The 26104-nt window shown below is 54.3% G+C and overlaps 1 protein-coding gene across 4 annotated transcripts in view; it reads right to left on the reverse strand.

Moving 5' to 3' along the window:
* Window positions 1-900: 900 nt before the first annotated feature.
* SAMD4A (sterile alpha motif domain containing 4A) overlaps window positions 901-26104 on the reverse strand; it is a 208134-nt gene continuing 182930 nt past the window's right edge. For all 4 annotated transcript variants that reach the window (XM_070419414.1, XM_070419402.1, XM_070419420.1 and 1 more), the window contains 6 exons: window positions 24655-24740; window positions 19006-19124; window positions 14640-14838; window positions 13184-13310; window positions 6576-6659; window positions 901-1145 (listed from right to left, as the gene is read on the reverse strand). In XM_070419414.1, the coding sequence (XP_070275515.1) occupies window positions 1117-1145; window positions 6576-6659; window positions 13184-13310; window positions 14640-14838; window positions 19006-19124; window positions 24655-24740 (644 nt within the window). In that variant the 3' untranslated portion in view covers window positions 901-1116. The remainder of the gene's footprint in view (window positions 1146-6575; window positions 6660-13183; window positions 13311-14639; window positions 14839-19005; window positions 19125-24654; window positions 24741-26104) is intronic.

The following is a 26104-nucleotide window of genomic DNA, read 5'->3' on the forward strand; positions in this document are numbered from 1 at the left end:
TCCCGGGAGGACCCACGCAGCGGCGTTTTGAGCTCATTATCTGGGTAGTAAGGCCTCTTGCAAGGAAACCAATGTCCATCCTTGCCTTTTCTCTCCAGGGGCACTCGTCCCACCTGTGTGTGCAGCCAGTGACGGGCTGAGAGCCTGTGGTTGGGCAGGGAGCGGTCTCGGGTGAGAGCAAGTCCAACAGAGAAAGGGCCTCAGGACCTTTCAAAACCCCTGGGTGGCCCGCAAACCCCTCCTTGAGGGCTCCCCACCCCGCACCCCCAAGCGAGCGCGGGGCCCAGGTCAGCACACCTTGGCCTTCAAACCCACATTCACGCTCCCCGCCCACCGAGACAGCGGACCACTCCGGCCTCCCGGGAGCAGAGCCATCAGAAAAGACAACCCTGCTGCTGGTATAAAAACAGAGGGGAATGAATCCATACAACAGACCCTTCACAAAAACCACAGCACGAAGAGAAGTTCCATCCGAAGGCTTTCCACGTCATGTACCCTTTAGAACTGTTATGTAAACAACACACAAATCAAAGTTTCTCTGAAATTTCGCTGGAGGGAAGCTCTCCCTTCTTGCCCCCGTTGCCAGGTGGCCCTCTCCGGTGGCTCGATCCCAAGCGGGGGCTTCAGGGAAGTCCAATGGGGGACAGAAGAGCGAGCGCCGTCTTGCTTTGGTCACACGCAGCCGTGACTTCCTCCCAGGGCCAGGCGGTGCGGCCGGCCCCCAGAGCGGCTCTCAGGGCTGGGCTCCGGCCTCCCTCCTGGGTCTCTCTTCTCTCTTTCAAGGCAGGACTCTCTTCCCCCTCCCTTTCCATCCAGGAAGCCACTTGCATTCCCTCCACCTCCCCCCACCCCCCAGTCCCACGTTCCCCTAGAGACCCCCACCCCCACCCGCCCCCACCAAGCCACCCCAGGACACACACAAATGACAGAATAACCACTCCCAGGTCTACTGATATGTTTACAAGGATGACCTACGCTCTCACAAAATCAAAGTGGGAGAGGGACCAGGGGAGGGCTGCGAAGGATCCCGGAGGATTCCGTGCAGCCCGACGATGGCTGACACTGGACCCGCAGCAGTCGATTTCACGGCCAGCGCGGTCTCCCCCATCTTCAGCTTTAGATTGTGGAGGTCCGGTCCACCCCGTCTGGAGAGAGAGCACACAGTGGGCACCGTGAGCAAAGCAGTTCCCATCAGCCACCTGGTCCCACACCACGCAGGTCGGGCCTCTTAGTCTCTGAGGACAGATCAGGGCTACACTCATTCACTCAGTCACTCAGTCCTTCCACACCCACCCATTCACCAGCTGGGAAGGAGCTATTTGGCCGGTAACCATACTGAGCTGGCAGCCAAGACGCAGAGACCCAACCCTCGCCGTCCCGGTGCTCACATCCTAGTCCCAACTCATTCATGTAAGCCCACTGTGGTGTATGAGTGGCAAGTGCTGCAATGCAGTGTGTACCAGGCACGGCAGAAACATGGGAGGCGCAGTGTTAAGTCACCCTTAGAAACCAGGGACGTTTCCCAGAGATACAACAGGACTTCCGTGGATGCTGCTGCAGGAGGAGAGAGGAGCAGCCGGAGAGGATGAGTTGGGGAGGGCACACAGCTCACCTATAGGCATGATGACGGCCATCAAACGGTGAGCTGCGGGCAGGCTGGGGGTTTGGGGTGAAGGACGGGGACGGAGGAGTGGCCGGAGAGGAGCCACAGTCAGGCACGGCCTGCAATGACCTGCAGGTGGACCTCACTCACATCACTCTCTCTGGGAGCCTCTCCCTCCCATCCCGAGGCTCTGCTGAATGACTGGGAATGAGGCGGCCGTGACTCTGAGCCCTGGTCACAGCTGAGCAGACCTGGGGGACGCATCGGACCCAAACTGACTCAGATTCTGTCTCAAGAATCAGACCAGGGGCAGACACCACGGTTAGGTGTGGTGGGCACCGGGCACAGCGGAGCCTGTGGAAGACGGACAGTGTCGAGGCCGCCAGGATGTGCCGTGTCTGGTTGCGGGCTATAAAGTGGGGGGGTGTGTGCGCCAGAGTTGAGAAGCCGTGAGTGGACAGATGGCAGAAGGGCCCAGGGCCGCCTGACCCCTTCCTGGCTTCCCGCTTACACACAGATTGTAGGAGAGTGCCCGGAACCAGACCGCTAGGGTCTGGTACTATGAACGGGAGCTTGGACGTCAGGGGTTAGGGAACTATAAGCAGGGGAGCTGCCAGGTCTGATTTTAGAATGGTTTTCCTGGCAAGGCTGGTGGCAGGACCACCAGTGAAGAGGCGCCTACAATGGTCCATGCTGGAGCCAATGAGGGCTTATCAGCGAGCAGAGAGAGGGGCAATGGCTAGCCAGCACAGGGGGGTACCAATGGCTGTGCTCAGCAACCACGACCTGAAGGCCACGGGGGTGGAGGGAGGAAGGGGATGCAGGGTGCCTGCCTGGTTTTGCTTATATCCAAACGCCAGCAGACGTGTCCCGGTCTCAGCCTAGATATCGCAAACCTGGCCTACCAGATGGAGCCTCTAGATGCCCTGGGCAGGGACTCAGGTGTGAGGGGAGGGCAGGATGCTTCAGGGACAGCTGGAGGACCTACGTGGTGGGGAGGCGTCCTGAGGCCACTGAGGGGTCTCTTGGGCCCCGCATGGCGGTGCCTGGCCGGTGTCTCACCAGCAGGGACTTGGAAGAGAAAGATTTCTTAATTGAAATTTTGATTGTGATCACTGTCAGCTCACATACGGGTGTAAGAAATAGTACCAGGTTTCCCCAATGGTATTATTTTGCAAAGCTTTAGTCCATTATCACCACCAAGATTTTGACACAGTTTGCCCATCTTATGTAGATTTCCCCAGTTTTACTTGGACGTGTGTGTGTGTGTGTGTGTGTGTGTAAATTCTATACAAAATTTGGAGTGTTTTTAAATGAGGGAAGCAGATGACCCCTAAGGTTATCTGTGGTATCAGATCGCCAATCCTAGAGGCCCTCAGATGTGAACTTACCACCCATAACCTCTCCCCACGCTCTGTGGGTGTCTACCTGCACCTCCCGCGGTGGCTCTGCAGTGGGAACTGGTGATGGGGAGAACAGGAGGGTGTGCGCGCACACATATGCGTGCGTGGGGTGGGGGTGTATTGGTCACTCCCTCATCCGCAGTGCACACTCCTGCCAGGGCTCTCTGGCCCACTCATTACTGCCAGCCCTTCACAGTTGTGGGAGTGGGAGCTGGAAACCTGGAAATCTCAACTACCCAACCCCCAGTCACATTTTCAGGAATTCTAGCCATAAACCTCATCTACCCAAAGGTGACGGTTTTCATCTGCAGGGAAAGAACCAACAGGCAAGTCCAGACTCACCATTCACCGCTGTGCAAATGTGCCTTGCACAACTCCAGGGGGTGCTATTCACATGCCACCATCATAGCGTTTACAGTAGGGACGACATATTTTGAATAAAAGGCAGAACGGCACGTTGAGAAAGTGGAGCCATTTCCTAACTTGTGCAAATCTCCCTCCCTGCCAGCTAGGTGTGGGGCTGTAAGACCCAGGACGGAGCCAGGAGAGACGGTGATGGGAAGGGCAGGGGTCATGGGGGAAGCAGGAACCCCGGCACATGGGAGGGACTGGGCATTCCTCTCTATGGTACACTTCACTGCAGACTCCATTCTGCTGGGAGGAACCTCGATTTTGTACTGGTTGCCCATAGAAACCCTCCGCAGTTAGAAAATAACAACCAGGCTGGGCACTGAGACTTCCTGAAACCTGGGCCACCAGGCAGGGGCAAGCCCCAAACAGCCAGAGTAATTAAGCCTTACCTGGAGACTCACAAACGACAGAACCCACCCACCCAGGGTTTCCTGCGCGGGGGGGGGGGGGGGGGGGGGGGGGGGGGGGGGGGGGGGGGGGGGGGCTACACTGGAGGGGCTTGGGGGAGGGAACAGAGGAGAGGAATAGAGAGCGCCAAAGAGAAAAGCGGGGTAAGACTGGCACCAGGAGGGCAGCAGTGGGGGAGGAGACAGAGAGCGGAGACATCAGCACAGAAGGATGGCTCCCAAGGCCCGGGCCATGGACCGGCTGCACACAACGGCCAGGCCATCCGGGGACGCGGTGCCCCAGGAGCCTGAACATCTCGCCTTTCCGGAGGCGCGAGCAGGGGAACCTCCTCGTTTGCTTTCCTCTCCCTGGTTATTCGTCTTCCTGTAAAATGACTTAACCCATCGCCATTCTGTCCCCAGCAAGGTCCCCTTCCCTGGCACCTGGAAGGGGTGGGCGGGCAGAGAGGTGCTGCCCTAGCAGGAGGGCACTTGGCCACTGTGCCCAGCTGGGCCACCCGGAACGTAATTTGCATTCCCTGCTCGGGGAAGCTGCTTATGAGGCTTCCCACCAGAGGATTACCGAGAAGAAACACAGCAATAAAAAAGCTTAGGAGATTAATCAGATGAAAACATTAGCAAAAACACATCCGTTCAGAAAGGTTTTCTGTAAAAGAACAACAACAGAAGAATGGGCTGAAAAATGAAGCCTTTTGAATAAAAGCCTCCCTTTAATAAAGAGCATTCGGCATTCTTGTTACTAATGATGATAATGTTAGTCCTTAGCAGTTGGGTAAGAGCTTCCAATATGCCAATTATCTGATAAATATCCAGCCCTGGGGGAAAAGGCCAGTCTCCTTGCTGGCTCAGAGGCAGGGAGAGCCCCCTCCCCCCCCTCCCGTCCTCCGGGCACCCCAGCCACCGGCAGGTGGGAGGGAGCCCTGGCCGCCCGCAGTGGCCTGATGACTCAGGGTCTATGGGGGTTCCCTTTATGAGAAAAATTGAGATATGATTCACATGCCACAAATTTCATCCTGTTAAAGTGTACAGTTCAGCGGTTTTAAGTATATTCACAGAACTGTGCAGCCATCACCACCATCTAATTCCAGAATATTTTCGTCGTCCCAAGAACAACTCCGGCACCCACTCCCCCCTCCCGGCAGCCCCTGACCACCACAGCCTGTCCTTTCTGTCCCTATAGACGTGCCTGCTCTGGACATGTCATCAGTTCACGTGTGGAATCCTGTTCTGTGTGGCTCCTTTCACTTAGCGCATGTCTGCCGCCCCCCCCCCCCCGCCCCGCCCTGCCCCCCCAGGTCGCAGCCTGTGTCAGTACTTCATTCTCTTTAAGGCTGAACCGTATGGTTATACCACATTTTGTTCATCCATATCCATCTGCTGATGGACTTGAGGTGGTTTCTCTTTACTCATTAGGGGCTACTGGTGTGGTCTGACCCTGTCTCCTCCGTGAGCTGGAGAAGTGGGGGCGGGGGCCTCATCCCTGAGGTACCAGGGATGGACCAAGGAGGCTGCGCAGCTTCCAGGATCCGAATGGCCAAGGGAGAGAGCAGTGTGTGCACGTGGAGCTCCCGGCACCCGGGGAGGTCGCAGGAGGAGCTGTGCCCCAGAGGCCTTGGGTCCCCTCCCTCCGGCACTGACCGGACACTTCCCCCGGCTGTGGACAGCCACACACACACCCTCTGCTCTGCTCCGTGCAGAGCAGTTTAATCTGCCTCATTTGGTTTCAGGGTAAGGCTGGGTGTGCAGAGACTAAAATTCAAAAATCCCTGGGCAGAAGGACAACGCTTTCCGGAGTAGCTGATGGAGCTTCCCCCCACTCCCCGCCCCTCGCCTACCGCCCCCACCCCCCCCCACCCCCACTGCCAGACACACAAATGTTGGCCCAGGTGTGCTGCTGGCCCGCCTCTGGGGTGGGTGAGTGCACCCAGACCGAGGCCAAAGGGAAGGGTCACAGGAGGCCTCCCTGGATCTCCATGACTCAGAGCCGCCCCGGACGCTGGCAGGAAGGAGCGGACGGCTCTCCTTTGCCTGCCAAACGTCCGGGGCTGGCGGCGAGTCCCGGCTGGAGAAAGGCACCCGGTTAGTACCAGGAGGGCACGGAGTCCTCCCGGGGCTGTGGTGACAACGCAGGGTTTCAAACAGATGAAGGGAGGACCCGCTGCTTCTGGGAGCTCTTCTCGGCCACAGCCCTGCCCACCACAGGCACATCCGACTAGATGGCCCCATCTCACTGCGAAGGACACCTCGGCCTGCTGGGGCGCCAGGCATTGTGGAGCCATTTGGATATAAAAACAAGCAGGGATTTCTGTCTCAAAAATCCTGGTTTTAGAGCACGTTGGGATATGCTTGGACCAGGCTGGGGAATCTAGTGCCGAGGAGGAAAGAATGCCGTGCTGTGGGCATGTTCCCACTCGAAGACACGTGCTCCCTGCGTTGGGCTGGGATGACCTGTGGTGGGACTCCCTTGCACACTGGAGGGGTGGGTGGAGGGGGCGAGCCTCTGGGAAAGGGGGCCGGGCTCGGCTCCAGGTCCTCCTGACTCACCTCCCAAAAAAGGAGGACGAGCGGGCACGTGGGCCAGTGGGTGTGGGGTGGCTTGATGACAGTCCAGTAGCCCCTGAGGCCCCCTCTCTCCGGTCCCCTGCCTTCCCCTTCTTGTGCTCTTCCCATCCCCCCAGCTGACTGCCAGAGTGCAGAGAGCACATGGCCAGTGGCTCTCCCGGGCACGAGAAACACCAGGAGGACACTCACCTCCCAGGGCGTGCTCGGTCATACTGAGGCACAAGGACTCCAGCCTGTTGTTGATGTCAGGTTCAGTCACGGGAAGCTGGAATTCTGCAGGGGGCAAAGGGTTATGTTGGTGACGGGGGTTCTAAGAACAAAGAGAAAGTGTGCACAGTGCCCCTGGCTCCACCTGCCAGGGTGAGGGTCTGCTGGGCCTCCCTGGGAGGACCTGGGGGGACTGTCGGGGCCAGCACGGAGGCCAGGTTACACTCGGGTTCAACCAACCTCCGAGGTCACACTCCCTGAGTCCACTGTGAATGTGGGCGGCTGGAAGAAAAGTGGTGACTAAGAATAGCTGCTCAGAGTCATAGTCCGTCAGTCCTCTGCTCAGAACCAGCTAGCGCCTTCCCGTCAGAGGCAACCCAACCCCTGCCATGGCCTGCAGGCCCCACACAGTCTGGCTCCTTGTTAGCTCCTGCCCTGGTACACTCTCTCCTCCTCCAGTCTACCCCAGGTCCTCCTCGGCCCCAGGGCCTTTGCACTGCTGTTCCCTCTGCCCAGAATGTTGGGCCTGGATGTCTCCATGGCTCTCCCTCTCCCTGCCATGTGGTCTCCTGCTCTACTGTCTCCTCAGAAAGGACCTTCTGTTCATTGTATGTGAACAGGCCTTCTCGGCCCCATCCCTTTCTTCTGCTTTCCTTCACTGCATAGATGGCCCAGCACCTGACATATGCATTTATCTGCTGCCTCCCCAGTTGAAAGTTCGCTTCATTGGAACGGGACGTGGCTCTGCTCCCCGTGCCTACCCCAGGCCCAGCAGGCGCATGTCTGCTTCCTTCTGAGCAGCAGGAAATGGGAACCACAGTGTGGAAAGCACCTCTTCTGCGCCTGAGCCTGCGCCAGGCGCCAGGTTCCCAGGTGGGGCTCCGCGAAGCTGAGTGGCCCGCCGAGGTTAGCCAGCGGACACAGAGCTGGGCCAGGAACCCACATGGGACTGAACCCAGAGCCCGCACTCTCCCTGCCAACACAGCCTTGTGCTGAGGTGTCTGCTCGGCAGACCCTCCCTGTCTCCCCAGGCTCCAGACCCTGGGGCCTTCCTCCTCGCTCCTACTGGGGGCCCTTGCGGTCAGCCCCTCCCCGGCCCGATCCTGTGGAGCTCCTGAACGTCCTTGACTAGCTTGGAAGTGCCTTGCAGACAGCGACGATGCTTTCATCGTCCTCGGAATCTCCCATAATACCCCGGCCCACTGAGGGATCAGAAATGGAGCAAGACACAGCAATTCTGACAGCTAAGACCTCAAGTCCTAGAGCAGGGAGGCAGGAGAAACATCAGCTGGGGAGGGTGTTCTGTGCCTGGGGAGTCTCAGCACTGCTGTTGCCTCCACACCTGACCCTGGGAAGCTGTTCTCTTCTTGGGGCCTTAGCTCTTCTCCCCATAAAGATCCCGCCCGTGTCCCAAACTTAAGGCCATGTCCTTGCTCCTTCACATCTCCACCAGGGGGCGCTCAGGGCCTGGGCCAGGGATTACAAATGCGTTGGTGGTTTGGTGGGATGGGAAGTTGAAACCAACAGCTAAACCAAAGTACGTATTTGTTTTCCTTGGTTGGCTGTACATTTAAATACCCTTTGCAATCTGGGTTCCCCATGACCAGCTCATTCAGAGGCAGATGTCATGTCCGTTACGTAAACTTCTCAAAGAGAAGGCTGGCAGAACGGACCGATGCAGAAAGCACTGGGGAGCAGAGAGGGTTCTTTCTGACACAAGTGCCAGCATCGGTGGAACTTCTGTGCCAGATCAGGAGGCCAATGGGGCTTCCAGGGGAACTGAGAGGGGAAAATGCAAGGGTCTCCCCCGCCCCCTTCGCTGGCTGCTCTCAAAGTGGGGCTGGGGCACTTAGACAATCCAGGGGGGAGAGTATGTTAGTATTTCCATCCATTCATGTGAAAATCATATGCATGCAAAAATTAGCAGCCTTCAGGGTGTGAAATCTCTAAAAGAGAAACACAGTTTTATATATAGCCAGTTAGCAAATATGAAAAAAAAAACCACCCTCAGCAATTATAGCCATCCATATGCTCATTGTAAAATTTAGTTTACTCTCTAGCACTTCCCTTTAAACAAACACTGTGGAGAGATTTGGATAAATAAAGATGCTCGACATTTGGAGAGAAGTGTCTCAGCTGCAGGATTTCTTGCCAACAACGCAGCAAAATGACATTTTCCAAGCCTGGGATTGCGTGTTCCAAAAAGGGGGCTGAGAAGTGCAGGGCTCTACGCTCCAGAATCTCCAAACCTCCGTGGCTGCTCTTTTAGGCGGAGAGTGGGCGTGCTTGCTCTTCCTCCTCCAGCTCCTCCCGCTGGCGCGCCGGGGAGTCTTGACCCCCTCCATTCTGAGAATGGCTCTGAAAAGCTCCAAGTCTTGGGAGAAACACATATGTTCATATTCCCGAGTTTCCTAATAGTGTGACTTCTTAATTGGGTATTTGATAAAAACAGATCTGCGGCATCTCTTTGCACATATAAGACAGGTGGGTACCAGCCTCCGTCGCAGGCTAGGAGCCCTCAGCCACGTGTGGGTGGGTGGGTGGGTGGATGGAGCTCTCAGAACCTTAGAGGAGCATCCGGGCAGCTCCTGCTCCACAGGCCCAGAGTAACCACCAGCCAACTCTTGCCATGGCTCCTGCTGTCCCTACGGACTCATCGCAGTGATCCTGGGCCCCCAGCTGTGATGGACCAGGCAGATGCGGTTTCTAGTCTCCTAGAAGGCAAAAAGGAAGGACTCTGCACCTGAGTCCTCTGCTGTCTCTTCGGCTCAGATGCCACCTCTGTGCATCGGAAATTCTTCCCTCACCATCAGACCGTTCCAGGAGTCAGTGCGGCTCCTAGCTCTCAGATGCCCAGGGCCTAGGCTGACTTGGGACTTTTCACTTGGGTGGCCCAGGTGGCTTTCCCTCGGCAACCACAGGGCAGTCCTGCTGAGTTTCATGCCTGTGGCACCCAGGGTACAATTGCGCATCTCTCTCAAGGCATCGAGGCTGAGGCAGGAGGCCGATGGCTTCAGGACTTCAGAGTAAGAGACAGGTTGGCATTTTAGGAAGGAAACCTTTAGGATCCCACTTTGCCAGTGACATCTGAGGCTCCTCTGCTGAAAGGCTTTGAAAGTCTGGTGAAGTGAGAAGCAGGGCCAAGGGCTGGAGAGAACTCAGGAAAGACAGTCTGGTGAGGAAGGGACAGAGGACGGGAAGTGGGACCTAGATTGCTGTGATGGGGGATGGGGGGGGGGGCAGGTAAGGAAGAGAGGGAGACAAAGCCGGAACCAAGAAAAAAAGGGGAGGATAGTAACACAAGGCAAAGAGAGCAGTGTGGGCAGGAAACGGGGTCAGGGTGGCAGGCAGACTGGTGATCACCGAGAGTCTTGGTGGGGGAGGGGAGAACATGAGTAATGAATGAGTCGCACGCCGAGTCTGTGATGGTGGCTGAGGCTTTTCTCTGGTGGCTTCACTCCTAAACCTGCGGAGGAAGTGTTGTGGAAATCCTCCGGGACCCACAGTTTCACCAAAAACTGATGAGTGGAATATGGTGCAAGACAGTAATATTGTCCCATCTTGCCGCAAGTTGGTCCTCTTTGCATGTGACTCTTAGACACAGGGGGGCACGGGCCCAGCTGGGTTCTTGGCTGTGATAGAACGGACTCAACTCACCAACCTCCCTGAGCAGGGCCGTTGGCCTACTTACTAGAAGGCAGAGGGCAAATGTTTATTATTTAAGGGGGCCCTTGTTCTGGCCTCTGCCTCTGCATGGCAGCCCCTGCCTTCCCCTCATGCACCCAGGGCTCGCATGCCCTCTCCCTTCCCTCACTCTCTCGAAGGCAGCTCTCTGAAAGGAACTGGGAAACTCACTCACACGAAGGGGGAAATGAACGGTGACGGCTCCCAGACGTGCAGCAGTCTAATGGTGGGAGAAGAGCAAGCGTGAGTTGGTGCAGAGGGGAAGATGATGGGAACGGGTATGTTCCCGGGAAATGCTGCCACGGAAGGCATCCGTATCCATCTCACATCTGGTGGCCCAGCACCAGGGGTCGTGTGCACATGGTTTTGTGCAAGGGAAGAACGAGATCTCACTGGGGCTGCCAGCCGACCCTCTGCCAAGCTTGTCCTTGGAGGCCTGCTGCTGCCGCCCTCTGTCCTTTCTCTCTCCGGCCACTCCAAGTGTCGGGAGCCTCAGCTTCCCAGTGTTGCTCCAGGGCTGGACCCCAAGAGTGGCTGAGCTGGGTCAACAGGAATCGAGCTGCTTCCAAGATAGGGCACCGTTCTGCAAGCCATTTCCAAACGAGTTTTGCAGTTGGGCAAACGCCGTGCCTCTGCGAGGACCCTGAGCGCTCTCACGGGGCGCCATGCGTGTTCTGAGCTCAAGTCCCTCCGGGGTGAGTCCATGAGACCTCGTCCCCTCGATTCGTGTTTCCTACTCATCCCGAGGCAGCGAGAGGCAACCATCCCCCGTGACTCTCCTGGCTCGTCCCAGGAAGCGTCTAGAAATTGCGTGTGTGGGAATAAGGTGAAAACCACCCTGACTGGCTGCCAAGGGGCCAGACTCTGGGTCCAGAAGAGAGGGGAGCCTCTTGCACATCTGAGCGAGGCAACTGACTAGTTGATGCTCAACTTGGTGCTGGTTCTAGCCCCCAGCCTTTACTATATTCTTGGGAGCTATGTAAAGTCTTCCATGATTTCAATGAATCATTTTAAGTTAACAGAATAAATAAAAGCTCCTTTAGAATGCATTGCAGTCTCCAAGATTTGCCCAGAGGGTTTAAAACGGGTGCTCTGAAGCCATCGCCGGCCAGGAAGAAACTACTATGTTGTCCTGTGACGCGGCTCTCTGAGTATTTAATTTTGGGTTGGTCACATGTCTCTGTTCCCTTTTGTCTTCACTATTACAGCCACCTTCTGCCTCCCTGACTCCTTCGGCCCTGAGAGAATACTGACTGTAGTCCCCCCTGTCCACCACCCCTAGATGCCCGCCTAGCGAACCAGGATGCGCAGCGGAGGGGAAAGCCCCACCTGCACAGGAGACCCAGCGCCTGGCCCACCTCCGAGGCCCTGTCTCTGGAGGGTGAGTCCTTGTCTGGGCCTGGCCGTGGGATGTTTGCTTAAGGTCACAGACCTCCTCGTGCCCAGATTCTCTGTCACTGAGAGTGGATTACCCACAATTATGCATGGTAGCAGAGGCTGGGACTGGACAACCCAGGGGTAACATGCACAACCCCCGAATTGTATCCAGTATTTCTGCCTGGGAAGAAAAATAGCTGCAAGTATCAAAACGGAGAAAAGGAGCTTTAAAACCAAAGCGCACAAATACGGAGCATTCTAGAAGCCAAGAAGCAACTGTACACAGGCATCCGGACCTTGTGGACGCCCCTTCCTTTCCTGGCACACCTCACCCCATGGCAGCTCCACTCCTCCTCCTCCTCCTCCTCTTACTTCTCCTCCTCCCCCTTCTCCCCCTTCACCTTCCCCTCCTCCTCCTCAGTGGCCTCCCCACCCACAGCCTGCCTCCCCGTCACAGTCCATGCACACTCTTGCCTGACCCCCTGCTCAAAACCTTCCACAGGTACCCCCCTGAGCGCAGCTGGGCTCCGAGCTCATGGCCTTGGATTTAGAGTCCCCACCACCAGGCACCATGTTCCCAGCTCCCTTGGTCAACCCTCTGCTACTTCAGCCCAGCAATGGCTTCTGGGACACACTGTGGCCCTCAGTACCACTGAAGCTTGCTCCCCTTCGGCCTGCGGTGCTGCCTTCCTCTTTCCACCTCCTCACCCTCTGTCCCCTGAAGCTCAGCCCCAACTCCAAGATGTTTCCTTGCCCACCCAAGGCCACAGCGACCTTGCCCCTCCTAACCTCCTGGAGGACTTATGCCCAGAGCGAGCGCATCTACTGCCCAGGCTGGGCATTTCCTGCAGGTGCACGTTGGGTTTGCCCACCTGTGGGGGGCATCTAGGTAGGTGCAGTGACTGTTTGTGTGGCTTTGCATTCTCTGTGGAGTCTAAGGTCCCTGTCTGCATAGAGAAAGGGTACGAGTATCTGCTGATTGTACATAATTCTGGCTGCCTGTTTCAGGGGCAAGGTGAAAGGTGAAATGGACCTGAGTTGCACCAAGATGCTCTTTGACCAAGTGCAGGAAAGATGGCCGGTCCAGCGGTCATGTTTGCAAGGCACTCCCAAACCGGGGTTGGGGAGGGGTCCCTCAGCATCAGCGCTGCCAAGCCTTCTCTTTATCTGTCTTACTCTCTACACCGCCCGCCCCCATGGCACATGGAACCCTTCCCATCCCCCCGCCAAGCCCTCCAGTGGTATCTCTGCTTTAATCAACCTAGAAATATGACTAGTATCAAAAATATCCCCGTCAGATTGCAACGACTGTGGGGCTCCTCGCGCTGGCTTCCAGCCAACCAGCCGCTATTCATGCTGGCAAGGCACAGTTTAAAAAAAGAAAGGCTTCTATAAGCTTGCAAGAATGCGTGGTGACAGTCGAGGCTAAGCACTTTACAGCTGGGTTCACCGGGGCATCTATTTTGGCGTCCTGGCCTCGCCGGTGTGTCAGGGGAGAGCAGAGCGAGAGAGCGGGCTCCGGGCCCTACCTGGCTGCTGGAACATCAGCATGTTCTGGGGGGAAGTGTGCACGGGCAGCGAGCGGGTCCTCTGCACGGAGCTGTGGGTGCGGCTTGGCATGCTGTTGCTGCCCCCGGGGTTGGCAAACCAGAGGTTCTAGTGAGAAACACAAAAGGGGGACCGTGAGTCCAGATACCCTGGGGTGGGGGGCTGGGGGTGGGCAGCAGGTCCCCCCCACCCAGAGCTCAGGAGAAGAATACTCTAACGTCTGGCATGGGGCTTGCAGGCCAGCGCTGCCCATCTGCTTATTTATAGTGAGGGCTTTCAGGTTCCGTTCCTTTTAGCTACATGCCCATTGCTCCCACCACCTGAGCCCCAGGCTCCTCTCTAAACCTCAGTTCAATCTGGACACCTCTCTCCCTATCCCCCCTCTCTATTATCCCTTTTGTTGCTTTTGCTTTTCCTGTCATTTTTCTTGGAAATGGGGGGAGAGGGCGTTTATAGATATTTGCCATGAAGAGCACCATTTCAGGTGCCAACTAATCTCATTTGATTTCGTTGAGATTCTTACAAGTTACTACAAAGTGGGGGGCGGGGGGGGGCAGGGGAAGAAGCCCTGATCGGCAATGAGCTGGCACAACTGGGCTTGTGTGTGTTACTATGTGGTGACTTCCTCTCGGACTGACCTGGGGCTGCCCACAATGACCAGAACGCGGGGCTTTTTCATACCCGACTGCTCCCCGGGGAGCCAATCCCGCCTGTCGTGCCTGGAGCCGTTTTCCTGTTTTTAGACCAATCTGTCACCCCTGCATTTCTCAGGACAACCCAGAACCTCGGGCCCACTTGTGTCCCTGCAGTCCCAGCCCCAACCTACCCGGCCCCACAAAGCTGGAGGTACATGGATGGGAGGCACTGGGCAGGGTGTGGGATGGGGGCAGAGGGGCGTGGGGCCTCAGGACAGGGGTCAGCTCTAGGTCACACAGCTTTGTCTGGCTGAGAGGGTTTCACCCCTCCCTCTGGAGGCCTCTCCAGCTCCTTCCTGTGGCTTCTCCCCCACAGCTGGACCACAACGAAGGAGCTACGTGCCACGAACAAAAAAGCTAAGCAAGTTCCTTAGAGGCGGAGGTTCCTCTGGAACCCAGTTTGGGAAGTGGTGAGGTCTGCTGGGGCAAGTCAAGGGTCGGGGCAAACAATAAACAGGGATTACATTTCTTTCTAAAGGCACCCTTGCTCGGGGCCCCCAAGGTTGAAGTGGTCCCAGGGGCCTCCTCAGCCACCCTCCGTGAGGCCAGGCGCAGCCTCAGCCCTGGTCTATCTCCCGGAGGAACAACGCAAACGACATCGGTAACGCAGAGGACAGGGACACTGTCTCTCAGCTTAGCCCCCCTCGGCCTCTCCCCTCACCTTGGGGTCATCTGGGGAAACATCCTGCAGCCTCGGGCGCTGAGCTTGGCTGCCCACCCTCCTCTCCGGTGCAGAACAAACCTGTCTTCCTTGTTTCATGATGGTGGGGTTGGCTGTGGTGCGCTGGGTGGAGCTGACGAACCCGCTGGTGCCCAAGAGGCCCAGGCGGGCAGAAGGGACGTTCCGAGAAGGGATCTGGTACTGGCGTGGGTTCCGTCTGCCCATGCCGCCGCCCACAGAGCCGGCCGTCGGGAGGGAGTTGGACTGCCCAAAGCCGCGACTGTGGGAGCGAACAGAGAAGAACCAGGGAGCATGAGTCCCCTGTAGCCATCTCACCCCCCAGGCTGCCTGTGGGATGGCTCCTGGGGGCGGCCAGAGGGGGGGGGCGGTGGTCTGCTCGCATTTTGACAGTCATAAGGCTTATGGGGTCCTGGGGGGTCTGAGCCAGGAAAGGGCTATGATTAAAACGACAGCTGACAGCTGAGAGCAACGGTTACGTGCACCATCAGGGCACTATTACATTGATTCTTCCATCCTCACGACAACCCAATGAAGCAGGCGCTCTACCCACTTTTATTTACAGCTGGAGAAGTACACAGAGCTTAATAGTTTCTCGAGGTCACTCAGCCAGCAGGGAGCAGTGCTGGCAGCCCTGAGGTTTAACCAGGGCGCTCCTGGGCCTTCTTCCAAGCTGGTCACAGGGCCCAGAGCACTCACACGCCTGTCAAGAGGCCACACAGCGAGAAGGCTGCACAGCCAGGCTCAGTGTTCCTTCCATCAAACCACCGTCTTCCCCGATGTCCGTCTGGCTCTGTGGGAGACTCGGGGACAGTGGCCTGGGAGCCCCCTAGGATGTCAGCTCCCCGAAAAACAGGTCGACGTCTGTCCTCATCAAGCCTACGTATTCCGTGACCGAATCAGCTCCTGACACGGTAAAGGCATGTTGAATGAATGAAAGAATGGACACGCCTCTGCCATCAGGGCGCCTCTCCACATGGCAGGACTGACCCACGGTGGGGGGCGCTGACTCCAGGGTATGGAGGAGGGATAGGAGAATGGAGATGGTGGTGTTTGGGCCCCGGACACCCACTGCTCCCCACTGCGCACGCCCTCCCTGCAGAGAGACCAGAGGCTGTGTGTCCCCCCTGGGTCTGCCCAGGACGGTGGCCGGAGACCCAGGCGGCGCACTCGGAGGCTGTGCTGCCTTCGCTGCTGTGACCTCATCTCCAAAGCACTTGTCCTCTCTCACAGGCCTCAGGTTCTGGGAGGGCGCGCGGCCGCCAGCGGGGTTTCAGGAACCAGCACATTCTTTCCAAGAAGAGTCAGCTTTAGTCACTCACTGATGTTTAGGTCGAAATGCTTTACCTCCAATGGCCACAAGATGGAACAGACTCGCTTTCCCCACCGTGCAGGGGAGGTTTGTGCCAAGCCTGTGAGGAGACTCCCGGAGACAGGGCTGACGTATTTCACCAGTTGAGGATGATGGGGTGGGGGTGGGGGGCCCTGCTAAACAGTCATTTCCTGAGGGAGAGTTGTGTGTGCCTAGGGGGAGGGGCCCCTAAGCCATCAGCACAGCAGATCTCAGGAAATGTTTCTCTTTCCCCAGTGCTCCTCTTTTCCCAGGGAGAGAGGGAGGGCAGGGAAGAGAATTCCACCGTGAGCTGGCTGAACTGATTTCTGGGCTATGTCTTTCCACTTCCAGGCTTTTGTGGCTCCTCTGCGCGCGGTGAGAAGGGGCACTCCTGGGTTCTAGGTCTCTTTGTTATCTCATCCTTCCTCCCTCTTCTGCCCCTCTTTCTTCTTTGACTAAGGTTTCAAACGTTTGGTTTGAAAGAGGAAATTCAAGCCAGGTGGGTTAGGAGTCCTTTCATGGGATCCCAGAGACTTCCCCTGGAGGAAGGACCATCTGAGTGACTGACAGGTGGAGAGCAAGCGGTGGTTTTGTGTGTGTGTGTGTGTGTGTGTGTGTGTGTGTGTGTGTGTTTAACTATGAAAACTAGGCCTTTGGTTTTTGAGTCAGAATTTTGGCCACCTGGTAGATGATTCAGTATTCTGCTAAGACTTCTCCTTATTTAGTGCGAATGGCTTTTTTTTCCCCTCTCGTTTTCCTTTTCAGTTGGATTTTTTAAAAGTTACTTCATATGCAAAATACAGTAGTCAGTGAGCATGCTAAAAGGATGTGCGCTTCCAGGAAGGCAGAGTATATCTTGAGCAATAGAATGTGGGCAGAGGGTTCTGTTATGGGCCACTGGAGGAACAAGGGCTCTAGGCACTCCAGAAGTGAGGACTCGCTGGCTGGATGTGGTGGGAAAGCCCTGAACATTTTGGGGACAGAATGGGTGGGTGGGGAGAACTTGGCTAGGCCGTCTTTCTAATGACGGTGGGGCTCTACTGTGGAGTCCTTAATAGGTTATTACAAAGCCAGGGTTGTTGAGCGGTGCCACTGCTGGCAACCAGAGTGAACGCTTAGGTTACTTAAGATCACTAGGCTTAATGAGATAATCATTTCTTCTGGGGAGAGGATAAAGCGACAAAAGTAAATTTTCATTTTTCATTCTCTTCCTCTGCCCATTTGCGTCTCTCTTTGCCTTCCTAAATCTAACCAACAGATTTCATTATCTTGAAATGCGTGAAAAGACTAAATAAGAACCAATTAATTTGGGATTTGGGATAATTCAAGCAGGGGGTGGGCAGCAGATACCTTTGTATTACTGGAGAAACGGGTCTTCAAAGCAAATTAATAGCATAAGAAGATCCCAGAGGTAATACATAGGAGAACAAATTATTTCCTAGAGCTTTAGCAGCCTCCAATTGAACATCTACAATTGATGATTAAATTTATTCTTATCTAATCCATAAAAAGAGGTCCACTGGGGCTCCAATCTGGCAAACCTTAGGTTAGCCCAAAACAAGCTGTAGGTGGTCACACTCTAGAGAGGTCAAGGTTAACCAAGGACAAGGCAGGGCAGACAGAGGCAGGGGATGAAACTTTGGGGTGAGAAGCAAAGCCCTTAAAAGCTCTATCTTCATGGTCAACTTCTAACTTCCTTCTTCTGCTTGGAACTTGGCTCCCAAGAGGCTGGTGTAGCAAGAGGGGCTGGCACCTCCTCCTCATCCTTGGGGGAAGTGTTGCTGTCCATACAAGAGGAGAGGTGGTGCCCCAGGGGAGGGGCCTGGCCTTTCATCAGGGTGCAGAGCTGATCCAGCCCAACCCACCAGGGAGGCACCCCAGAGGGCATGGGGCCAGGGAGTGGGAAATAAAGAGTGTTGCTTGACCTGCCCATCTTTTCTGCACAAAGACCATGAGAGCTGCCTGGCACCCACAGTGGTTAAGAGCACTGACCCTGGCGCTGGCCTGCCTGAACCAAATCCTGGATGCCATTGTCTACCGACTCCTCCGTAAAACGAGGCTGACAGCAGCTCCTCTACCTTACATGGTTGTTGCAGGATTAAATGTACTGATATTCTTATCGTGCTTGGATAATTGGCACATGGTAAGGGTTAAATGTTTGTTTAATAAGTAACCGTGTTGTATAGGCTGGATAATTCATTTTTTTACATTAATCTTTAATAAAGACTTCACAAATTGCAATGGGCCTCACCTCCCTTAAATAATATCAAACAGTGATGTTGGAAGGCACACTTATGCAAATAAATGCACTGAGAAATGAATTCAGAACTTTTCAGGTGCAAGTGAAAACATGTGCTCACGTTTAAAAATGCAAAAATAAATGGAATGTGGATTTTGAGGATGTTCGCATCGTCATTCTCTTGTCTCCCCAAAACTCCCTGTCATTGTACAAGGCTTAATCCACGCCTCCCCTTAATTAACTGGCAAGGTAATTCACCTTTCATATGCTATTGAATTCTTCAATTTAAAGCTGGATCAAGGGAAGGGGGTCTCAAGTACAATAAGGCTTATTTTTAACTGCATCCAAGAACCTGAAGCACTATGAGAAACCGAGAACGGTGCTGCTCCACTCTTAGATTGCAACTCAGACCAAAATAGACTAGCACTGGGCTCTTCACCCTGCCACCAACTATAATTAGCTTGTCTGCAGCTAGAAGAGAGAAAAAAATTACACGACCACTTAAGGTGCTGAGAGAACAATCCGTTTCTGTCCTTTCAGAGCCCCCTTTTGGGGATAAACTACCAAGTGTTCTGCTGGCGTTCATTAAATTATATCCACTCTCTGCATCCGGACGAACGCTGTCACTTTGACAATGTCAATTGAGTTACAAAAGATCGCATTCAGCTCTTCCTCTGGGAATGCTCTCTCTCCACAGCTTTCCCAACCCCACCTGTTTAAGGACGGCGATTTGGAACTTGCCACAGGGCACCTTGATGACCAAGGAATGCCCTGCCTTGTCCTGCCCCGGGAACCCAGGCAGGCAACGAGGCACCTGGGAGCCACCATGCATTACAAACAATGAAATCCCAACGTACTTTCTTTGCTGTCGATATCCTGATATGTCTAGAAGGGTTTTCCGAGGGAAAGACCGAAAGAGCTTCTGCACCTGCTGTTTCCATGACAACAATCTTTTTTTCTGCGTCTCTGTAAATGCCTGCAAAAACAAACAGGATTTTTTAATGGGTGACGCAGCCTAGCATTAGAAGGAGAAACATGCAATTAATAGGGGAAAACACTGGCGTCTCTGTGGTTGCCTTTTTTTTCATCTGTTTCCAAGCTGGTTCAAACAGCAGTCAGTTTCATAACTGAAAATTCAAGTTATTTGGCATTGGAGGTGCCTGGTACAGTACATGCATTAAGCTTTTTAAAAAATATGTATTTTTTTTTATTGATTTCAGAGAGGAAGGGAGAGAGACAGAAACATCAATGATGAGAGAGAATCATTGATCGGCTGCCTCCTGCACACCCCACACTGGGGATGGAGCCCGAAACCTGAGCAATGTGCCCTGACCAGGAATCAAACTGTGACTTCCTGGTTCATAGGTTAATGCTGAACCATTGAGCCAAGCCAGCCGGGCAAACTCTTGATAACCTTGGTTTTGGTTGCATTTCTGGTAGGTCCATACCCACCTTCTCTTGCCTCTGACTCCACTCTGGACTCTATTTATTAACCAAGAATAAATTGCAAAATTGATTGTTGAATACTCTGGCTTCTGGAGGCCCCCGGCATTTTCATAATCAATGGAAATGCTAAACCACTCCAAAAATCAATATGCTTGATAGTGTGTGGACACCCTGAGTGGTCAGCTGGGCTTCAGAACATGGAGTTTAGTCTGCATTTCAGGGCTGGGCTGAGAAACTTCTAGTGAAGGGATCTGGTGTCCTACCAAAATCCCACTGCACCCGTCCTAACCTAAATTGTCTGAAGTTTAGGAAGATGGGTAGATCTGATTGCTTCTTGAGTCTTTTCTAGTAAAATTGGTGTTGGGGGATGTTGTGCCTACTGCCCTGTAATATGCTGTCATCTACATCATGTGTTCTTTTGTGTGCACCATGGCCCAGGGAAGGACTTTCAGGGGTTATTTGTCATGGTCTATTAGATTTCCCAAAGAGAGCGGTTAAAATGCAGATTCCTAGGCACCTCCCCCACACCTAGAGCCTGACAGATCTGGAGGGGAGTGGGGGGGGGGTGTTGTGTTTGCAGCAAGTGCCCTGGTACAGTGGTCGGCAAACTGTGGCTCTCGAACCACATGCGGCTCTTTGGCCCCTTGAGTGTGGCTCTTCTCCAAAATAACACGTGCGGGCGAGCACGTACAGTGCAATTGAAACGTCGTGGCCCATGCGCAGAAGTCGGTATTTGGGGAAGAGCCACACTCACGGGGCCAAAGAGCTGCATGTGGCTCGAGAGCCGCAGTTTGCCGACCACTGCAGGCAGCACTTGGACGTGGAGTGCTCGAGATGATGAGAACCACACACACAATTCAGGAATCCTGTCAAGTATCTAGAACTGTGGTCCACACGCTGTGGAAATCCATCGGGTTTGACAGATCAGCATTAACAATGATGGAGATAACACGCCTAGGTAGTTTTGTCAATAAGGCATGAAATTTAAGAAGCAATAAGCTATTACTTAGAATAACAGACTACATGATTATTTTCCATGAAGGAAACAGATTTCTGAAACAGAGGGGGAAAAATAGAAAGACAGCTTAATTTTCTTCGGATGACATTTAATCTTTAAGGACCTAAACACAAGAGAGCTATGTGAACAAAAGCAAAAAGATATCAGTCATATTGCAGAAAAGTTATTGACTTACAAACTGCTTCCCCCTGGGTGACCTTAGCCAGACACCATTAAGGGTACGCATCAAAGAGGGCTACCAACCAAGGGACCCAGTGCCCCATTAGAGAAAGAGGTGCTGACCCCCCACTCAGGTGAGTGGCAGGACGGTCTCATGGCTGAAAGGCGAGGACCTGGTTCTCCTCCGTGGTCCCTCTCATTTTTGGTGATGCTCAGTGAGTGTCCAACTACACACGAGGACCTCTGAAAACTGTGAGAGGCAAACACATCTGCTGGACTCACAAAGCGATGGATGGATTCTGCTTTTGACGGGTTCATTCAGCCAGATGTTAAGTGAGGACACAAGATGCAGGCACCCTGGTCGAGATGAGCTGAGGAGGAGGGCCTCGCCGGTGGGTCAGAGGAAAGCCCTGGATGCACACGGGAGGGTGCGAATCCCCACACTCCCTTATGCGAATCCCTCCACCTGAGACTCTGCTCCTCCTAAAAGCTGAGGGTGATAATGTCTCCCTCTAATGGACGCTGTAAGGACTAAATGAGATAACACACGAAAAGCACTCAGAATACTTAAGAACATGCCTGGCTCTTAGTAATGATTCCACCCACGCCACTCACAGATACTCTAACCGGCTATTTTCAGTTGCGTGGACCAGCCCTTGGGTGGTGGCATGTGCGTGTTTGTCACAGTTGGTGTTCAAAAGCCACCGTTAGCCCCAACAAATGACTTCAAGGTCTCAAAACTAGAGTCCTGAGCTGGTCTGGAGCCAGACTGGAGGACAAACCTGAATTTCAAGTGACAAAGGAGTTAATGGTTCACTCGATAGATTGTGCATTTAAAGTGTTTCCAGGGACAGCAGTTCACACATGACCTCGGCCACGGGGGCAAAGAGCATCTGAAAAGATGGACATGTAGGCACCTCCAAGGAGGGGTCAGCTCACTCACTCCGAACCTGGGCCTCAGGCTCATTTAGTGCCGGGGCACAGACAGGAGCGAGCCCCCAGCAGTGCGAGTGTGTGTGGAGGCCGGTTCTCAGTCCTGGGAGGGGCAGCTGGGAGCAGGAGCGCTGGGCCATGGCGGGCTCCCAGTGGTTTTTGAAGACTGGTTCCTGTGCTCCGCCATCAGCTGGGATGGCTGGTACCACACCCCAGCCCCCACCACCCTGGGCTGGAGGGGAAGGAAGATTCCACACTGCAGGCTGCCCAGACACAGCCAGCCAGCCACTGCTCCGTCTTCTGTCCCTGTCAGGCCCAGACCAATCCGTCTGTCTGGAGGAAGATGTGTCCTGCAGCTTTTGTGGCTGGATTAAAAGCCTCATTAAAGGGACAAGCACTCAGATTCCCAGAACCTTGTCAAGACCGCAAGGAGGCAATATGCCTGGGATTACAATCCATGAGGAAGTGGTTGGTCCCAGATACAGAATTCAGAACTTTCCTATCCTCCCTTTTCTTTCCCTAGGGAGTCGGTCCTTCATCCCAGGGAAGGAAGGTGCCTTGGAAGTAACCACACCTCCCCTTGCAGTGTGCGGAGCAGCAGTAGCAGCAGGAGCAGCAGCAGCAGCGCTGGGGGCTGAGGAAGGCAGCCCTGTCCGGAGCCCAGGCTGACCTCCCCTCTGGCTGCAGGGAGGGTGCGTTCTCTCACACACAACCCAGGCCTGTGGAAAATGATTCAGACACGTTTCCTCCTTCTCAACTAAAATAATAAAAAGGCTTGAACAACATTTTCCCTTCCAAAGCAGAGCGCAAGGCCCTCCATCCCGACCTGAATTCAGGCAAGCGGACTCGGCCTGAGCTCCTATCTGCCGTGACTCCTGGTACCGAGAGGCAACCCTTGCCTGGGCCTCCTGCCGGCAGAGGAGCCCTCAGTATCATCTTTGCATTGGATCACTGGGCATCGGGGAGAAAAAGTGGAAAGAAGCAAAAAGAAGAGCCACGATGCCCAGGGAGGGCGCACCCGAGGTAGGCCAGTGATAAGTCTCAGGCCACAGCTGTGGGGCTGATATGGTCCAACTAGGAAGCAGAGGCAGCGGAGGATGGTCATTCTGCCTCCTGGGCTCAGCCGGCTGGTGGAGGCAACCTGTCCTCCACTGCTCAGAGTGAACGTGGGAGAGGAAGCAGGGATCTGCTTTGCTTTCTCAGAAGTTTAAAGGTTTCCTTCTCGAAATCCTCCCCAATGGTCTTCCCTAACAAGACACAGAACCCCCCAAAACGCTGCCCCGTCTGCCTGGATCATTCTCCTGCCTCCTTCCTCACCGAGCCATGAGACTCTGCCTGCCTTTTGGGCGAGCTGAGCGTGGGGGCAGCCCCTCTGAGGAACACCTGCTTCCGGCTCGGGCAGGTGCCTGCCACTCCTCATCTGGGCTCTGGGGCACGCCGGGAGGGCCTCTCAGAGGCTTTATCGTCATGTACGTGACAACCTGTTTTCCCTGCGTCTCACCCACTACCCTCACCATAAGCTGCCTGGCCAGGGCCAGGGCCAGGGCCAGGGCCAGGGGGAGTGATAAATATCTATGGAATGAATGAGTTCAGAAATTCGTCACTGTGCTCTTGTCTTCTGTCTGTGGCTTTTTGCTGGTCAAAACAAGTGCAGGGCCAGGACTGGAAATAGAAAAGATTGAGTGGGGGCGGGGAGGGGGGAGTTGGGGAGAGGCACATAAAAGAATGGATGCCGCTGTGAGAGAAAATTGCAAAGATGAGATTTTAGGGGGTGGGGGAAGCGTGGCTAGAGTGGAAACCCAGCAGGAGATTGGACACCTGCACACGAGGATGGGCAGAGTCAGAGCACGGAGGTGGGGGCCCCAGGGAACTGACCACACAGGGAGGGTGGGTGAGGGGCCAGACGTCTGCACTGGCTATCTCCCCAAACTGGGGGCCCCTGGGCTCCCAGGGTTCTGGCCGCCACCACAGCAAAGGTGAGGAGACTTGGAGGCCTTTACCATCTTATTCTCATGTCAAAACCCCACAAAAAACCCTCAATGCTCTAAGGCAGTGGTCGGCAAACTGTGGCTCGGCAAACTGCGGCTCGCGAGCCACATGCGGCTCTTTGGCCCCTTGAGTGTGGCTCTTCCACAAAATACCGACTTCTGCGCATGGGCCACGAAGTTTCAATCGCACTGTACGTGTGCGCCCGCACATAGTATTTTGTGGAAGAGCCACACTCAAGGGGCCAAAGAGCCGCATGTGGCTCGCGAGCTGCGCTTTGCTGACCACGGCTCTAGGGTTATCCAGTCCTAAGTTTCCTGAGGCCCAGACTTTGTCACTGGAACTCTCTGGAGGAGAGCCACCAAAGTAGCCACTGGAGTGTTGGATTTGAGGCACAAGGGCCTGTCCCCACATGTCACTCAGGGCAGCCATGGCCAGCACCCGCCCGTCCCGTGGTGGAGACTGTGCTAGCTTTGAGAGCCTGGTAGGCACAGCTCCAGCCTGCCTCGGTCCTTCTTCAAAGGACACATGGCTAAAAACAACCCACCCCACACCCCCCCCACACATTGTTTCTGCTGCACACTGTTTCTCCACCCCTCCCTCAAAGTTCCTTGAGCCCAAAGGCAACATGTTTCAAGGCAAAGCATTGAAAGACTTGAGAACATCAGGGGCTGGGTGGCAGGACTGTGTGCACACCTCCCAGGCTTGGTCACTCAGAGATTCTTCTGGAGTCAGTTCCTCTCAGGCTTGCACCCTCACATCAGAGCTCAGCCCGGACGAACCTTTGGACAACTAAGTTATACACAAGCTTTGTTTAGGCGTGAGGCCACCACGCCGAGTTCTGCCCGAGCTATTCGGACATCTACCCCACAGAAACAAGTTGTTGCTGATTCAAATGATCCCACTACAGGAACCATTTCCAAGCAATGAGGAAAAAGGCGTTGTGAAATCTATCATGACTCACCTCATGAATTAGACACTTGTCTATGAGCTGTAAATAGGAACTTATGTTCTCCTCATCGGGTCTGGAGACCAAGAGCTGTGTGCACACTGTGAATTAAAAAAAAAAAGATGAATTAGAAAAAATGCACACCCATCTCCTAACCTTGAGATCTGTTTCTCATTTCCTTTCAAGACCAGTATTTTGAGAGGTCTGTGTGCCTGTGGCTGTACGTAAGGCTCACAAAAAAGGCCAGGAGGCTCCTCATCCCACTGAAGTCAAAGGCTCGGGCACCACGGGAGCCCTTGCCTCGAGGAGCCCCGTCGATGAATTCCAGGCATACCATTCTATATTAAGCCTTCTGCAACCCAGCCTGACACAGACACGCTGGGGGAGGAAGAACGCAGCAGTGTCCCCAGCTCTGTCTTTGCAAGAGGCTCCTTTTGAGAGGGAGTTCAAAGGCAGCAAAGGCCATCGGTGTTATTAGAGAGCAGTCTCCGTGATTTTTATGAATGAACCGCGCACCTCATTTGGAGGAATCAAGCTGGCACATCCTTTAGGACGTGAGGTGCGTGGGTGCACACACGAGCAGGAGGCCTGATGCTCAATCACTGGAGGGTTATTTCTCAAAGTGATCCACGCACTTATACACACACAGGTTCACCTACACACTCAGGTAAGTGCTGAGGCTGACAGCAGAGTGAGTCTGTGGGCAGAGGACACACGCTGCTGGGTTTCATGGCCACATTAGTGGAGCCCATTCTGCTCACTTCTAACGGATGACAAAAGACATCAATTAGAAGTGAAAATGCCTGGCACTCAGTAAATCACACTTGAAACCTGGGCATTCTGACTTTTTTCTTCTCTCCTTAATCTTGCGTAAGATTATAGCATTGTTTGTAACAACAGAAACTTGGAAACCACTTTGAGGTCCATTCACTGGGGCCATTAAATCAATTATGGTTTACACATACTGTGGGATAGTATGCAAGAATGAGTTGGTGCTACTGCATGGATAGAAATATTAAAAAAGAGTTGGTGCTACCGTATTGATAGAACTGTTAAAACTATATAATGTAAAAAAAACTGCAGAGAAACATGTAAACAAGACCTGTTTGTGTGTAAAAAGGACACTCATGTGCTTGTATAAAGTTACCCAGGGCATATTCCAAACCTGTTTATAGTGGTTGCCTCTGAGGCTTGGGGTGGGAGGGCTAGTTTTCACTGTCTCCCATTTTGTGTAGTTCTGATTTTTTATGTTGACCTTGCAATTATTTTATAATTTATTTAAAAGCATTTAAACTTTATAAACAAGCTGGGCCAGAGAAGTGCAGGCCTCCTGAGGGCAGAGCCCCCTATACTTCTCGCCACAGGGGAGGTGGGGTGAGGCACCTCACACTCAGGTAACCACTCCCACACCACATGGCCCTTCATCCATGGGCTCTGGTCATCTGCTCTAAGTGCCCACTAGGGG

Source organism: Myotis yumanensis, unplaced genomic scaffold (genome assembly GCF_028538775.1).
Source record: "Myotis yumanensis isolate MYYU_CA2020_CCGP unplaced genomic scaffold, mMyoYum1.0.hap1 SCAF_1, whole genome shotgun sequence".
Classification (NCBI taxonomy): domain Eukaryota; kingdom Metazoa; phylum Chordata; class Mammalia; order Chiroptera; family Vespertilionidae; genus Myotis; species Myotis yumanensis.